Below are 16,229 nucleotides of genomic sequence, written 5' to 3'. Positions count from 1 at the left end.
TCCCTTTCTTGATTTTCTTCCTTAACTGTTCCTTGTTCCTGAGAAATTTCTGTGGTTGGTGGACTATTATGGACAGTAGGACTGTTTTCAGTCTCTACTTCCATTTCTTTGGCCTCATTTGGTGTTGAGCTCAGTGTGTCAGGTCTGTTGGAGGTCATCTTTTGTTCCCGCCAAACTTCTGATCGGCAAGTCCTAGGCTCTCTGGTTTAACCCACAGCGCCACCCATGTCCCGTCACTCTTTATTTAGAAGCATACAAAAACAGAAAAGAAAAACCTACAGAATCTAGCTGCATGCTTGCAGCTTTCTGTCTCTAACAAAACAAGCTACCTTGCTCACTTTCTCAGACGGACTGCTCTCCCCCCAGAGAGCACAGATCAAAGGGAAATGCCCGTGTCATGTGGGCAGTGCACCCAGTTAATAAGAACGCTCCTGGAGTGTTAACTCTTAACTGTCCAGAACCATAACAGTCATGAAGAAGAATCATAGAATCATAGAGTTGGAAGAGACCACAAGGGCCATCGAGTCCAACCCCCTGCCAAGCAGGAAACACCATCAGAGCACTCCTGACATGGTTGTCAAGCCTCTGCTTAAAGACCTCCAAAGAAGGAGACTCCACCACACTCCTTGGCAGCAAATTCCACTGTCGAACAGCTCTTACTGTCAGGAAGTTCTTCCTAATGTTTAGGTGGAATCTTCTTTCTTGTAGTTTGGATCCATTGCTCCGTGTCCGCTTCTCTGGAGCAGCAGAAAACAACCTTTCTCCCTCCTCTATGTGACATCCTTTTATATATTTGAACATGGCTATCATATCACCCCTTAACCTCCTCTTCTCCAGGCTAAACATGCCCAGCTCCCTTAGCCGTTCCTCATAAGGCATCGTTTCCTGGCCTTTGACCATTTTGGTTGCCCTCCTCTGGACACGTTCCAGTTTGTCAGTGTCCTTCTTGAACTGTGGTGCCCAGAACTGGACACAGTACTCCAGGTGAGGTCTGACCAGAGCAGAAGAAGAGAAGAAGAAGAGTTTGGATTTGATATCCTGCTTTATCACTACCCTAAGGAGTCTCAAAGCGGCTAACATTCTCCTTTCCCTTCCTCCCCCACAACAAACACTCTGTGAGGTGAGTGGGGCTGAGAGACTTCAGAGAAGTGTGACTGGCCCAAGGTCACCCAGCAGCTGCAGGTGGAGGAGCGGGGAAGCGAACCCAGTTCACCAGATTATGAGTCCACCGCTCTTAACCACTACACCACACTGGCTCTCTCATGAGTCATCATGCCTATGTGGAGACCTCGACCAATAGCAGAGTTGTATCCAAGGTCCCATATCTCTAGGCAGAATACCTCCCTCTGCTCAGTCTTCTTGGCCTTTGGCCAACTCCTTAATTGCTTCTGTGGGAAGCTATATCAAATAGCACGTAGTCAAAAATCCCAACATGGCTTACCTTAGGCAGCGTGTAGCCCCTGAGATGCACCGTCCGGGTCAGGGCGTGGGGCAGGTTGGTGGGGATGACATCACTAAACCTCTGGATCTCGTGGATCACCGCATCCGTGTATGGCATTTGGGCCCGCTTCTCCACCGCCGGCACGCGGTCCCTCCCGATCACATCGTCGATCTCTCGGATCACTTTTTCTGCAGCAAAGACAGGCAGAGGGTAGCGTTGGGCTCCCGTTTATGCTACGCGTGGAAATGCAGTTTGAAACTGGTTTTAACCCCCAGCTCTCCCCCCCCCCCGCACTCTGGAATTTTGGGAGACTGCTCAGAATTGGCCATATCCACATAGGGAGGGGCGAATCTTTTCAATTTCAGTTTTCCAAATTTCAGTTTTCCACATCAGTTTGCAATAATAAACAATAAAGTGTCACCAACATTTCATTGTGAATTTCTCCTAATACTGTATACACACTTGCATGCAGACCTTTTTAAAAAAGCAATTGTCCCTAATATAATGCAGCTTTTGTTTATTTTCACTATGGTTTTTTTGATTAATTATTATTTCTGCAAAATTACATTGTTACACATTCTCCCATTCTGTACAGTACATTCCAAATTATATGCAGTATGTGTATATATATATATATATATATATATATATATATATATATATATATCTGTGAACTTATATTTCCCTTGTTTCTACCACTGTGACCTCCCTCCAGCCCAGCACGGCTTCTTTTGTTTTTCATTACTTTTAAATTGTGCTATACATAGTATTTACTTATTCCCCATAAGTCATCTTTTCTTATTTTTTACTTGACTTTACAAACTTCAGTCAATACATATCAATAGTTGTGTTTTGGAACAATGTTTTGTCATATATTCTTCTACGCATTCCCAGTCTTTTCTCAATTTCTGATTTGATTGGAATCTAATAGCTGCTGTCATTTTAGCCAGTTCTATAAATTCACAGCTTGTTTTGCTAGGAACAATTTACCCTTTCCAGTTTCTAGCTATTAGTATTCTGGTAGTAGCTGTAGTGTATAAAAGCACTTTTTTTCTTATCAGAGGGGATGTCAGGTGTAACTATACGTAATAGAAATGACTCTGGTTAATTCTTCATGTATGCTACTCTAGAATTTTTTTATTTTCCCACATCCCCACCATACATGGTACATAGTTCCTTCTTTTTGCATCTCCAACACATATTTTAATTTGTTTATCTTGGGAGTCATGTACCACCTGTACAGCATCTTCATCCGGTTTTCTCATTGTGTAGCAAGCAGTAAATCTGTGAGCTTGTTTCCACAATTTTTCCCATGGATCCATCTGAATGATATAACCGAAGTCTTGGCCCACCTGATCATCACCTCTTTTACTTCCTCAGCTTTTAATTCCCAATCTAACAATAAATTATAATTACAGATAGGTAGCCGTGTTGGTCTGCCATAGTCAAAACAAAACAAAATCCTTCCAGTAGCACCTTAAAGACCAACTAAGTTAGTTCTTGGTATGAGCTTTCGTGTGCATGAACACTTCTTCAGATAGGATAGGTATCTGAAGAAGTGTGCATGCACACGAAAGCTCATACCAAGAACTAACTAAGTTGGTCTTTAAGGTGCTACTGGAGGGAATAAATTATAAGTTTTGGATAGTAATTTCTTTGTGTTTTGTTATAGTTCTTTCTGTAATTTAGATTCTTTTGCAAAGCCACTTTTCTTATCCAAATTAAAGATGTTTAATTGGTAGTATTGTAACCAGTCTGTTTGATTTCCTCAAAAGTTTTCAATTTCAATTTGCTATGTTCTTCTTTTATAATAATAATAATAAATTTTATTTATATCCCGCCCTCCTCAGCCGAAGCCGGGCTCAGGGCGGCTAACAACAATAAAATAGTACAACATTCTAAAAACATTATAAAAATTAAAATCAAATTGATGGCAACCATAAGCTAAAGTTCTGTAAAGATTGCCAAAGGAGGGGGTCAGGCTGCGCCCTGACCAAAGGCCTGGTGGAACAGCTCTGTCTTGCTGGCCCTGCAGGGCCCTAGTCTCTTGTGACAGAGCGTTCCACCAGATCGGGGCCACAGCCGAAAAAGCCCTGCCTCTAGTTGAGGCCAGCCTAACCTCTCTGTGGCCTGGGACCTTAGGGATGTTTTTATTTGAAGACCGTAAGTTCCTCTGTGGGACATACCAGGAGAGGCGGTCCTGTAGGTACATAGGTATAATTAATATTATAATTGATAATATGTAGCCCAGTTTTCCCCCATATTTTTTTTTATCTGAGAGTGCCTCCAAAGGTGAGGTCCACCACAGAATTATGGGTTCTAATAGAGCTTGATATTTTACGCACAATTTATATAATGAACTCCTAATTATGTGATTTAGAAACCCTTTATATAGACAAGATAGGCATGCCATCCATACCTATTATTCCAGCCCTCAATATCCAGTATATCTGTGTTAACTAACTGCATCCACTCTTAAATCCAGCATAGGCATGAGGCGTCATAATATATTCTTAAATCTGGAAGAGCGAAGCCCCCCCCCCATCTTCTGGTTAGTGTGTTTCACTCTTTCTAACCAGCACAAGGGTGAATGATCAGTTTGGACTTTGAAATTATTCCCCCACAAGTAGGGACGGAGTTTGACCAAAGCCCAAACCAAAGCAAGACATTCCTTTTCAACAGTGGAATATTTCTGCTCACGTGGTAGCAATTTTTTGCTCAAATACACAACTGGATGCCAGGCTCCTTCCTCTGCTTGTTGAAGAAGGACACCCTCCAACCCGGTCTGACTAGCGTCTGTCTGTACTACAAATGGTAGCAATGCTGGTTTGGTGCAAGCATCACTGCTTGTTTGTTTTTAATTTAATTTTTATTCAATGATTTTATGTAACACAAAACAATACAGCCATACTACCACTAAGTACAATTAAGAAAAGAGAATTATTTTTTACATATATCGATATTTAGTTTATTTTTTATTTACCGTCTTATTTCCTCCCAAGCATTAAATACAACACACATATGCGCAGACACCCACACCTGCACACAAAATGATAATGAAAGTAAATATTTCCCCCCCTTTTATCTTCCAAAATCTTTTCTTCAACTTTGACTTCCTGTCAAGTCCCTTTCCATATATTTTATCTTACATTTGAATGTACACAAACCAATAAACCTTTCTATATAATTTTTCTAATACATTCTGAAAACATAATAGATCCTTAATTGTTGTCCATCTCCTTTTAGTTCCTTTATCACTCGAATGCTAGCACAGAGTCAAAACTATTGTTATATTTTTGAACATATCTTCTATAACCACCCCATTTTTCCGCCAAATTTTTGCTTTGAGTTTTCTCTGAGTTTCCTAGTCAGTTGAGCCGTCTCCACCAATTCCTGTAATTTGATTTGCCAATCTGTTATTTTTGGAGCCTCGTGATCCTTCCATCCCTTGGCCACAAGTATTCGAGCTGCTGCGGTGGGTGCAAGCATCACTGTTGAGCTCACTAATGCCTGTTTTAGCATATCAAAAGCACACTGACACTCCTCAGTGTCATGTCACCTTAACAGGCAGAGATTTCTTTTGTCAAAGGGGTGGCAAGGGTTGCAAAATGGTTAATAAACCTTCGATAATAATTCACTAGCCCAATGAAGGACTGCACATCCCTTTTTGTCTGAGGGGAAGGCCATTCCTGTACACACTGGACCTTGGCCTCCAGGGATTTGATATTTCCAGACCCCGCCCTGAACCCCAAATAGATCACCTCTCCTTGAGCAAACTGACACTTGGAGATCTTCACCGTCAGGTTGGCTTCCTGTAACCGCGACAAAACACTCTGCACATGCCTAAGATGCTCCCCCCAGGAATTAGAAAAGATAGCCAAATCGTCTAAGTAGGCAAAGCAAAAATCACTCATATCATGGATCAGAGAATTAATCGCTGGAATGCCGTGGGCGCATTGTGCAATCCAATCCCTAAAACGAGAAGTAATCAACTAGAAATATTATACTGTGGAAATAAACGAAGCTTTTTGATTTTTATTATTTAGTTTACTTCCACAAAAAAATCTAGAGGGAAAAGGTGTTATGTGGTCTCAGCAGCTGCTCTCAATCACCACTCACCAGCAGCACCTTCAGGTCAGGTGGGTATCCCTTGCTGATTTTAGTATCCGTCTGGTCAGGACCAGACCCGGAGGCAGGGATAGTCCTCAGACAACGACTAAACCTGCCTCCTCTGTAATGACATGGTCTGGTCTTAGCGTAACTCCTCCTCCTACCCGTGATCACTGAGATCAGTTGTCCCAGTGCATCCCCTCCTGTGGAACATGCCCCAGCCATTTTGTTGACTGGGACCCACTCCCCAGCAGCCCTGGCCCCTCCCCTTAAGAACAAAATAAAACCTTAAAAAACAAACAAAAAGAATACAAACAAAAAACTGTAAAAATTACAAATACATCAAAATCAAACAAATTCCCAAGCCCAACCAAACATCCATCCCACCCCCCACCCCCCCACGTACAAAAAATTCAAAAGGAAAAAAGAAAATTTTAAAACATTTTTAAAAGAACTCTGCGCCCCTCTGAGTCCTCCTGGACAGCAGCAGCAGCAGCAGCAGCAACCATCCTTATGAGGCCTGTCAGGCCCCGCCCTGGGCTAGGTGGTGAGTGGCAGGATCGGGACCCTCAGGATGGGCAAGGATCAAGGAGACAGGTGGCTGGTTTCACTCGTCCAAGCAGCCTGTCCATATCCTCAGAGGTAACAGATTGGAATTGATCCCACGCAACTTGACTAGACAGGACTCTAGCACTTCTCAACTCTAACATGATTGGGTTGTGATCTGATACTGATTTAGGTTGTATTTCTACCTTTCTAATTTTCAAGGTTAAATTGTTTGTAACCCAGACCCCATCAATTCTTCCTGCCGATTGTTTTGCCTCTGAGTGATGCATGAATTGCTTTTCATTTGGTATTTATGTCTCCATGCGCCTTTTAAATTTAAATCTTCTGCCATTCGGAAGAAGGGTTGTGGAAGTCTCCCTTCTTTTGATTTCCCCCTTCTTTCTGTTCTATCTAATTCCAGTGAGGTGACCCCATTAAGATAACCCATTAGAATAATCTCTTCATTGATATGTTCTAACAATTTTCCCTCAACTGATTTAAAATACTGTGTTTTATTTCCATTCGGTGCACAAATTCCTACAGCTATTATATTTTCTATCCCTCTTGTTAATTGCACACCCAGTAATCTGCCTTCTTCATCTTTAAAAATTAATTTTGATGCTATTTTTGGGTTTACATATATAACAATTCCCCCCTTTTTTAGATACCAGAGGTGATAAATTTGGTTCCTAATTTCTTGTTATTCAATACTCTTCTGTGTCTTCTAGCCACATGTGTTTCCTGCAGGCAAATTATGTCCTATTTTTTTCTTTAAAATGTATTCTATTTTATTTCTCTTTGTTTTATTTTTTAAGCCATTAACATTCAAAGAAACATGCATTCTTATGCATGTTACTTGACTGGGATACCGCCTCGCAAAATTCAAATAAGTGTGAATTTTGAAGATTGGCTGTGTTTCAGTTTGCGTACGGTTTCAGAAAGTGTCTTTAAATGTGAACTGAATTGAATCCCCCCCCTTCCCTATTGCCAATGGATTATAGCCCCCAAGGTGCTTCCCTTGGAAGTCTTGATCACCACACAGATCTGGATCTTGCTTAAATACACAATGTTCAGAAAAAATAGCCAATTTTTTCTATGGAGATCTTCTTGGCATCTTGCTTATATGGTGTCTCTGGGAATGTTCCAGAAGGAGGATATTAAAACTGAGTCCCATGGGTAATATTAATTTACAAGGCCCTTAAGAAATTTGGGCCCAGGATACCTTAAGGATTGCCTGATTCCCTGCCTGATCACTGAGGGCTTCAGTGGTTCCCTGTGGTTCAGTTGGACAGCATGTACTCAGTCCTGAATGTTACACAGGTACTGCTGTGGGCCTGATTCTGTGGGAACTCCTTCCTGGCTGAGATCAAACAGGCAACTCTTGAGGGATGGCAGACTGACCTCTGTCCAGGTTCTGTGACCTCCGCCAACTCCCTATTTTCTCTCCCTCTGGATGGAGAAGCCTCAAATTAGGACTGTATCACCCACTGCTGGCCCACAAAAGATGGCCAACCCCACTCCCTAAGATAATGCATCCCTTTTTAAACTTAACCTGTAAATGCCCTCCCTTGGCTCGCATCTGTCCCCTATTACCTTGCACCTCTGGATATTTCATCAGAATCAGGAATCCGAAACGGAGTGTGGAGCTCACGGTCTCAGTCCCAGCAATGAACAGGTTGAGAACGGTCATGATCATCGTTTTGAGATGAAACTCGCTCAGAGGGTTTTTGCTCTCCTTCAACAACAAGAACAATAATTTTCATTTATTTACACCCCGCCCATCTGGCTGGGTTTCCCTAGCCACTCTGGGTGGCTCCCAACAGAATATTAAAAACTTTCCTAAACTTCCCGGAGGCAGGGATAGTTTTCTCCTCCTGCCCGTGATCACTGAGATCGGGTGTCCCAGTGTATCCCCTCTTGTGGAACCTGCCCCAGCCATTCTGTTGCCTGGGGTCCACTCCCAGGCAACCCTGACCATCTCCCCTTAAGAACAGAACACAAACTTGTTAGAGGGGGATTTTCCACTGGTGGCAGATGAGAGAGACTGTGACACCATGAGACCGGTGTAAAACCAAAGCCAAATAAAGATTCTATTTCAAAACAACAAACAGCAAAGCTTGTGGGTGTTTTTCCTGCAGGCAAAGTTCAAACTGCAGCTTTTCTCCTTTTGTAGTCATGGCCAGCTGCAACCAATCAGCCCAGAGCTCACAAAAACTGTTCTTAAAGGTACAAACATCTTTACTGTTTCTGTGCAGAATGTTTCTTTCCCAACAAAACTGTACAATAAACCAATAATACAGCAGAAACTAATAATAATTTTAGTATAATTGTATTATTAAACTAATCCCAGCCCCAACTAAAGGTTTATTCCACCACCAACAGAGCAAAAACAAAACAAAAAACGCAAAATTTAAAACGCCACAGTTAAAAAAAAAACTATTTTAAAACATTTAAAAGCATTTTTGATATTTGCCCCAACCCCAAAGTTTGTTCTAGTGAGTCTGGACTCATCAGTCCTCACAGCAGGGCAGTGTCCCTCTGGCCTCCCAGGAATCTGAAGCAGAGATGGGCGAGTCTGGTCCCCGCCTCGTAGGTCAGGTGGAAAACAGCGTACCATGCTCTTCAAATTGGTTAACTCCACAAAATGACCGATCTCTTACTCCGTCTTTAAATCCCGTCTTAAAAAGGCAACGCCCTTAAGGTGTTCACACGTTTCTCTCAAACACTACAGGCCTGCAAGGTAGGCCGCCGTCATTATTCTATTTATTTAGGGAGCAATCCTATGCTCCCTGGGGAGGGTGGCTGAGAGGCCACAGGAGCCTGGGCGATGGATCACCTGGCATCTCTCCCCCCCAACTCATAGGACTAGATCTACACCAGCCATGACTCTGAAGTGTACTAGATTCTCTTCCACTGAAGCCAAACGGAGGGGAAAGTCAAAGGCGGGGGGAAAGAGAAATTAGCTGCCCACATTCCACACTGGCCACAATGAGCCAACATGGCAGTTGCTTCACCACAGATTCTCTTTGCCAGTCTCTCCTCATCCCTCCCCATGTAGGACCACACTTTTATTTATAAGTTTATATTCCACTCTCTAGTCTATGTGCCCCTAGAGCAGATTACAAGATTTCCATTTAACACACACACAAGCACAAGCAATAGAATAACCAATCATTTAATATAATACTCGTGAGAAAGAGTGGAGCAGCTAGAAAGTGCCAGCTTTTAAAACAGAGCTGAAAAGATCTAATAAGGCTGGCCCAATATTTATTATTTATTATTTTATTATTTTATTATTAATTCATATACTGACCTATACCCAGAGGTCTCAGGGCAGCTCACAGAAAAGATCAAAATACATAAAAGCAAAATAAAAACAATAACCCAATAACCCCCCCCCAAGAGACACATTTTAGAAGGGTACGGGATGCCCATCAGGTCAACCAAAGTTCTGGTTAAAAAGGAACGTTTTTGCCTGGTGCCTAAAGGTGTATAGTGAAGGCAGCAGGCAAACTTCCCTGGGGAGAGCATTCCACAGACCGGGAGCCACTGCAGAGAAGGCCCTGTTCTTGTGTTGCCACCGTCTGGACCTCTCGAGGAGGTGGCACACGAAGAAGGGCCTCAGAAGATGATCTCAGGGTTTTGGTAGACAATGAAGAAGTCTTGCCCTGGTGCCTGAAGGATATCATTCCAGCTAGTCTGCCTGTAGACCGACCTCCCTCCCCACCCTCTGTGTTCTCCATTCACCTCATTTCACATCTGAAGACCCCTAAGGGGGCTGGTTGAGGATGGAGAAGGCTGTTGCTATGGGCAACTAGCCTTTTATAACCCACAATTATAAAAGGAGGATACCTTTTTCATTTGAATAAGGAAGCAGTCGATAAAATCCCGGGGGTTGTCGGGGTCCAGCGACGCTTCGTTCACCTTGACCCTCTCGGCCACAAAGTCGTAGATGTCATCCAAGTTCCGGAACATCTTCTTGTGGGGCCCTGGCAGGAACCTCATGATCCACGGAAACATCTCGTACAGCTGCACGAAGAGCAATGATCTGTCACGTTCCAAGCATTCGTCCTTCAAGCACCTTGATGTTGCTTCTGACACCCACAGCCTTCCCTCAATGATGGCTCATTATGAAATAGAGTTAGGTTATGGCAGTCCTCCCTAACTTGGTGCCTTCCATGATGGTGGAGTCCAGGAGAGATGGCCAAGATGGTGGTGAGGCCTCCACCATTATGTATCTGTACAGCCCAGACCTTGCCCCCACCTGGCCAGGTAAGCCGCAGTTGACTCCACTGTTTGGAAGCTATTGCTGCAGCTCTGCCCCACTGGAATTGAAATTTGAGAGGACCTGGAGTCCAAAACATCTGGAAAATACCAGGTTGGGGAAGGCTGGATGAGTCCCTTGTGTTCTCCATCTTCTTGATGCCCCTTCTGATTTTCAAAAACTTCCCCACCAAAGAGATTTCTATCACCTTCAATCACTCATTACCATCTTTGGTGTCATCAGTTTTCTTTTAGTGCTGCCTGCTCCTGGATGTCGCTCCCTGGAGGCCAATTACAGTGGTCTCATCTTCCCTCTCCTGCCAACCTAGCAGTTCAATAGCACATCAAAGTGCAAGTAGATAAGTAGGTACCGCTCCAGCGGGAAGGTAAACGGCGTTTCCATGCGCTGCTCTGGTTCGCCAGAAGTGGCTTAGTCCTGCTGGCCACATGACCCGGAAGCTGTACGCCGGCTCCCTCGGCCAGTAAAGCGAGATGAGCGCCACAACCCCAGAGTCGTTTGCGACTGGATTTAACTGTCAGGGGTCCCTTTACCTTTACCTTTTCCCTCCTCCTAAAAATCTTATGCTCCCCCCCCAGTAGTCTTATCTGTTTTAGCAAGTCTTCTTCAGTGGGTCTTAAATCTGGGGTCTCCCACCCTCTGGAAAAGGTGGGATGGTCTCAAAAAAAGCCACCCAGATCTCTCCCAGGGTGTTTCAGTGCTGATTATGAATGGATGAATGAAATCTTTATTGCGAAAAGCTATAAGCCGTCACAATGCGTAGGACACAGATAATTAATTTAAAACTGAACAGCAACAACAGCCAAGCAAACATACAAAAATGCAAAAATCACACCAGCATATGTTAAGCACTCCGCTTTTTCCACACTCCCTTTTATGATACTTATCTTGGTGCCTAGCTCTCAGTTTACTTGCGGCCAGGGCAAATTTTGCAACCTATGCAGTAATAAATACGCTATTGATAGCCAGCAAAATAGAGATTTGCTCAAGGGAAGGTCAGTTGGAGAGAGAGCAAAGGACATCGTAAGAAATAGTGTTGAATGTCCTTCACCTCCCCTGACTCAGAGTCTTTGGTACACTGGGGTGTTATTAAATCTTCCTGTTAGATATGCGGAAGGCATGCACTGAAGACACAAAGCTGTGAATGCTTTTCTAAGTGGTGACTGGTTATGGGGCTGGTACGCCTCATCAGCATCTAAATGCCAGACTGTGTTTCCTCCCATTTCTCCTGGATTTGCCCTTTCCCGCAGAAGATCTGCTAAATTAAAAGCAGAAATGGTTGTCTATGCCTGAATGACCGGTTTGCTAAGCTAGGCCTCCCACCTGGAAGCGGAAACAGAACACTTCTCAAACTGGTGGCAATAAAACTCCACACATTAAAAAAAAAGCACGTCAGTGAACGTTCCTTTGGTTTGTCCAGCTGCCTCATTAAGGTTCCCGAAGTAGAAAAACAACAATGTCACCTGATCTTGCCTCTGCTCTCAGACCTGGAAGCCTACCAAAGAAAGTGACTCAACAAAATTTTGTGCGGAAGGGCCGAACTCGATCGACCTGTGTGTTGCTCAAATCACAGCTAAGTTAAAGATTCATCAGGCTAGATTTGCTGCCAGCCTTGGCCTCCAGTGACGAGAAAGGGGGTGTTTCCTCTAGCTGGGGAGAGAGGAAGGTGGGCTGAGAAGTTGCCCTGCAAGGGGGATCCCAAAGTTCTCACCTGGCCCCAGGTGTTGCTCATCAGCACAAAATTCTCATTGATCTTGGCCAGCAACGAGAGGAAGTCTTTGTCTTCGTAGTCAAAGCGCCGGCCAAAAACAATGGAGCAGATGACGTTGGAAACAGACCGGCTCAGGAAGAACGTGGGGTCAAAAGGGGAACCTGCAGGGAGAATGGGAGCCATGACATGAAAACCAGGATTCAACCCCTGTCTTTTGCTAGTGATGAACTTTGCAAGTCTGGGCCTTAGTCTGCAGAGTAGGCAAGCCAACAGCGCCTGACCTACCACCCTTTCAGGAGCTGCTCACCTGTTCTGTGCACCTGTCATCAGTGGCGTAGCGTGGGGGGTGCAGGGGGGCCGGCCGCACCGGGTGCAACATCTGGGGGTTAGGGTTAGGGGGCGCAAATCCACGGGTTAGGGGGTGCAAATTACTTGCCTTGCCCCGGGTGCTGACAACCCACGCTACACCACTGCCTGTCATGAACTGTGTTTGGGGTTGGGAGGTGAGGGAAGAGTGTAAATGAAATGGTAAGAGGGAGGAGGGAATTGAGCAGAGAACAGCAACTGGGAATATGGTGACTGGAAGGCAGAGAGGTTGGAGGCTGGTCAGGATTCAGTGGGTGGGGTTTAGGGGATCGCTTGTTCTCATTGCATTCATTCCAGACATTCCAGTTTGCTGTGAATGTATTAGCAATGTTCGTTGTCAAACCTTCTGGCCATTGATAACCCTGGATATTGCCCTTCAGTTCTGCAGATGGAAGAACATTAAATTTAATGCTTTCCTAAATTTTGGAATAGTCAGATTGATCAGGTGATCAGCAAGAATGAGAGCCTGCCCTCTGCTGGAAAAATAGAAGCTGCATTTATATAATTTTGCAACTCGATATCCCAGATGTGTTGGTGTATATCTTCTTTGGCTTTTACATAACTCATGGCAAGAATGGCATTTGGTGAGAATCCTAGACTGAGTACTTATTTACTATCATCTTCTACCTTGACTGAAATGTATCAGTAAGGGTCAAGGGAGCCGGTACTTTAGGCATGGACAACAACAACTCTGATACCCCATTTTAAAATACAATATACTAGAGACTCCTTATGCTGTGTTTAGAACCAGAATCGCATTTGGGTACAAACTGTTTCTTAGGCGGCTAGTCCTGGTCTTTATAACCCTGGACCTTCTTCCAGAAGGCAGAAGCTGAAAGAGATCATTTCTGGGGTGCGCACTATCCTGCGCTATCTCTGCAGCTTTCTCATGACACCTGGAAGCGTAGATTTGATCCAAGGTGGGAAGAGTGCACCCAATTATTCTCTCCGCAGTCTTTACAACCCTGGACAGCATTGTTTCTCCCCTGGCTGTGCAGCTCTCTAACCACACACAGAGACCATAAGTTAACACACTCTCCACAGTACAATGGTAAAATGCCATCAACAGGTCCTTTGAGAGATTATTTTTCCGGAGGATTCTCGGAAAATATAACCTCTGCTGTGCTCTCTTCATCAGGTCTTTGCTGTTTTCTCCCCAGTTAGGTCATCTCTCAACTCCATTCCCAGAAATCGAAACACCGAGACCTGTTCCACAGGCTTCCCCTCAATAATCTCTTTTGTTTTCTTTAAGTTAAGGAGTAAGTTGTTTTTGTTCAGTTTCTGTTAATTGATTCTCATGAAAACTTACAGATTCTGGCTTCACACAATTAACTCAAGGCAGTGTCAATTTACTCTTGGCAGAAAGCCAAGGTCTACTTGACCTAGAAACTACTTACTCTGATTGGTTAACGACCAGCACTCAATTCTGTTATCTAGGAATGCTAGCAAAGTTTGGGTTAGGTGTGTTAGGAGTAGGAGTGCTGTGTATGGTTAAGAGAGAGAGAGAAAGGATTTATTTTGCTTTGCTTTGTATGCAGAAACTCTGCTGGTTTAATTTTCCCTTTTAATAAATCCTGTAAATAGTAATTCTGAGTCTAGCTGACTAGTCATTTCCACCTCAACTAGCTTCTTCGCTGTGCAGGAAAACTCTGCTACGTTTGGGCTATAGCCATTAGAGCTATGCCTGACACTTCAAAGTTCCATGAGTTTTTTCTGCGCCACTCCCCCAACTGCTCAACTTCCTTCCTATAGGCCATCTCCCCCTCTCCAGCCATGATTAAACCAACCACAGTTGTATCATCTGCATTATTACCTTGAGATGCCATTATGGATTGAACCTGTGACCTACATGCCAAGCAGTTGCTCCAGCACGGAGCTACGGCTTTCCCCCTATTTCACAGTATAAGAAAGGAGGAAAATATCCTGACCGTCAGTTTTTCTGAATTCCTCCAACAGGAACTGGGACTCTTCCTGGATCCGCTCTTCGATGGACCTTTTCCCCATTCCAAAATTCCGCAAGGTGCTGAGGGTGAACCGTCGGAGTTGCTTCCAGCGTTCCCCATTGGCAAAAGCAATCCCTGAAAATGCAGAAAACATCTACCCACCTTGGAAGAATGGCAGATGAAAGTGATAGACTATATGGAATTGGCGGAAATGACTGGCAGAATCCGAGAAGAGTTGGTAGAAGATTGGAAGAAATTTAAAGACTATTTGCAGAAACATTGTAAAATTAATGAATGCTAAAATGATGTTGGATTGAAATGAAACGGTTCTAGCAACAAGGTCAAAAGAATATGTAAAAATGGATTGATAATCAGAAGAAAATATGAAGCTTTAATATGTTAAGATATAGAATTAAGATAAAAACAAAGAGGGAAAGGATTTGCTGAATTAACCATGTGAACTGGAATACAAAAAAGGGAGGTGCGAGGAGGTCAGGGAAATAAGTAAATGAAATATAAGACATGAAAAGATTGATCTGTTTTTAATTGTTTGTATTTCCCCCCCCCCCATGTATTATGTATTTTTTATTTGTATTTTTTGTACCTTTTTATTTTTTTTATTTTTTATGTAACTTTTTTCTGTCTATAAAACTTTAATACATATCTTTAAAAAAGAAAAGAAAATGCAGAAAACAAACAAAACCCAACCCCTTCAGCAGCCAATGGCAGCAAATGGGGGACTCTACAATTCCCATCCTTCCAGATGTGTTTCCCCTGCTTTCATTCTTCTGGATGACCCTGTTTGTGCATTAATCTGCTCTCATGTTGGGTGGTTCACAGAGCCCCAGCAGAGATTTAAAATCATAAAACATGCAGCAAAGTAAAGCATGGAAATAAATAATTTTTTTTTTTTAATTTATACCCCTCTGGTTCAAAAACCGGGCTCGGGGCAGCTAACAACGAATTTAAAACACTTAATTGTAAAAGCAGCATAAAATACAGTATAAAACCATGAATAACAATAAAATTCAAAATTCTGAAATCAATTTGGGGGAAATCCATCTAATAAGCATTGGATAGTCACCAGGGCTAGCTGGCTGAATTAGTCCTACTTGGGCCAGCGAGGAGGCCAGGGGAGAATTGCCGTGGGGTCTCAGAGCGGGTGATCGTCATAAAAGGGGAGGGAAGGGAAATAAAAGATCAGGCTGAATTCAAATTAAAGGCCAGGCGGAATAGCTCTGTCTTACAGGCCCAGTGGAAGGTTAAATCCTGAAATAAAGGGTGTTAGACCTTTAAAATATCCCCTTCTTCCAAAGCTCCCTACTTCAGTTTGCTGAGAAGGAGACCACCTGGTTGATAAGCTAAAACTGGTTTACTTACAGACTCTTCAAAAGTTGCCTTCAGAAAAGACAGAGATAGTATCTTGGGTTTGAAAAGTGGTAAACATTTCTCAATTATTTGTATAGAAATACAAAAGTGGCTTGCTAAAGCCATGCAGTCTGAGCATCCAGGTTAGACCTCCTTAGTGATAGGGTTCACATGGTGGAACAATAGAGAACAAAGGGTTTGGTAAACCTTCTCCCAAGGTGAGGGGGTGTGGCCTAGCTAAGCCTAGCATGGTAGCCTACTCTGTGGTCTTAACCCCTCCATCCATTAATTAGAGTTAAACATGTTGGTTATATGAGGCTGGATATATTCTACAGCTGGGACTGGTACTCCCAACATCCCCAGCCAGCTCAGCAAGGATGATGGGAATTGTAGTCCACCAATATCTGGGCGCCCAGGTTGAAGGGGACTGCTCTAGGCAACCAGGGTTGTTTGCAAGCGCTG

At 43.5% G+C, this 16,229-nt stretch overlaps 1 protein-coding gene across 1 annotated transcript in view; it reads right to left on the bottom strand.

Moving 5' to 3' along the window:
- The window catches only part of LOC309376043 (cytochrome P450 2G1-like), a 28,929-nt gene that overhangs the window by 7,735 nt on the left and 4,965 nt on the right, over window positions 1-16,229 (bottom strand). The window contains exons 3-7 of the mRNA XM_081922197.1: window positions 14,385-14,534; window positions 12,091-12,251; window positions 9,950-10,126; window positions 7,691-7,832; window positions 1,442-1,629 (exon numbers count right to left, since the gene is read on the bottom strand). Coding sequence (XP_081778323.1) covers window positions 1,442-1,629; window positions 7,691-7,832; window positions 9,950-10,126; window positions 12,091-12,251; window positions 14,385-14,534 — 818 coding nt within the window. The remainder of the gene's footprint in view (window positions 1-1,441; window positions 1,630-7,690; window positions 7,833-9,949; window positions 10,127-12,090; window positions 12,252-14,384; window positions 14,535-16,229) is intronic.

The sequence above is a fragment of the Podarcis melisellensis genome, assembly GCF_964234715.1.
Source record: "Podarcis melisellensis genome assembly, chromosome: 8".
NCBI lineage: Eukaryota > Metazoa > Chordata > Lepidosauria > Squamata > Lacertidae > Podarcis > Podarcis melisellensis.
Note: the sequence above shows the minus strand (reverse complement) of the source record. Positions and strands in the feature narration are given on the sequence as shown.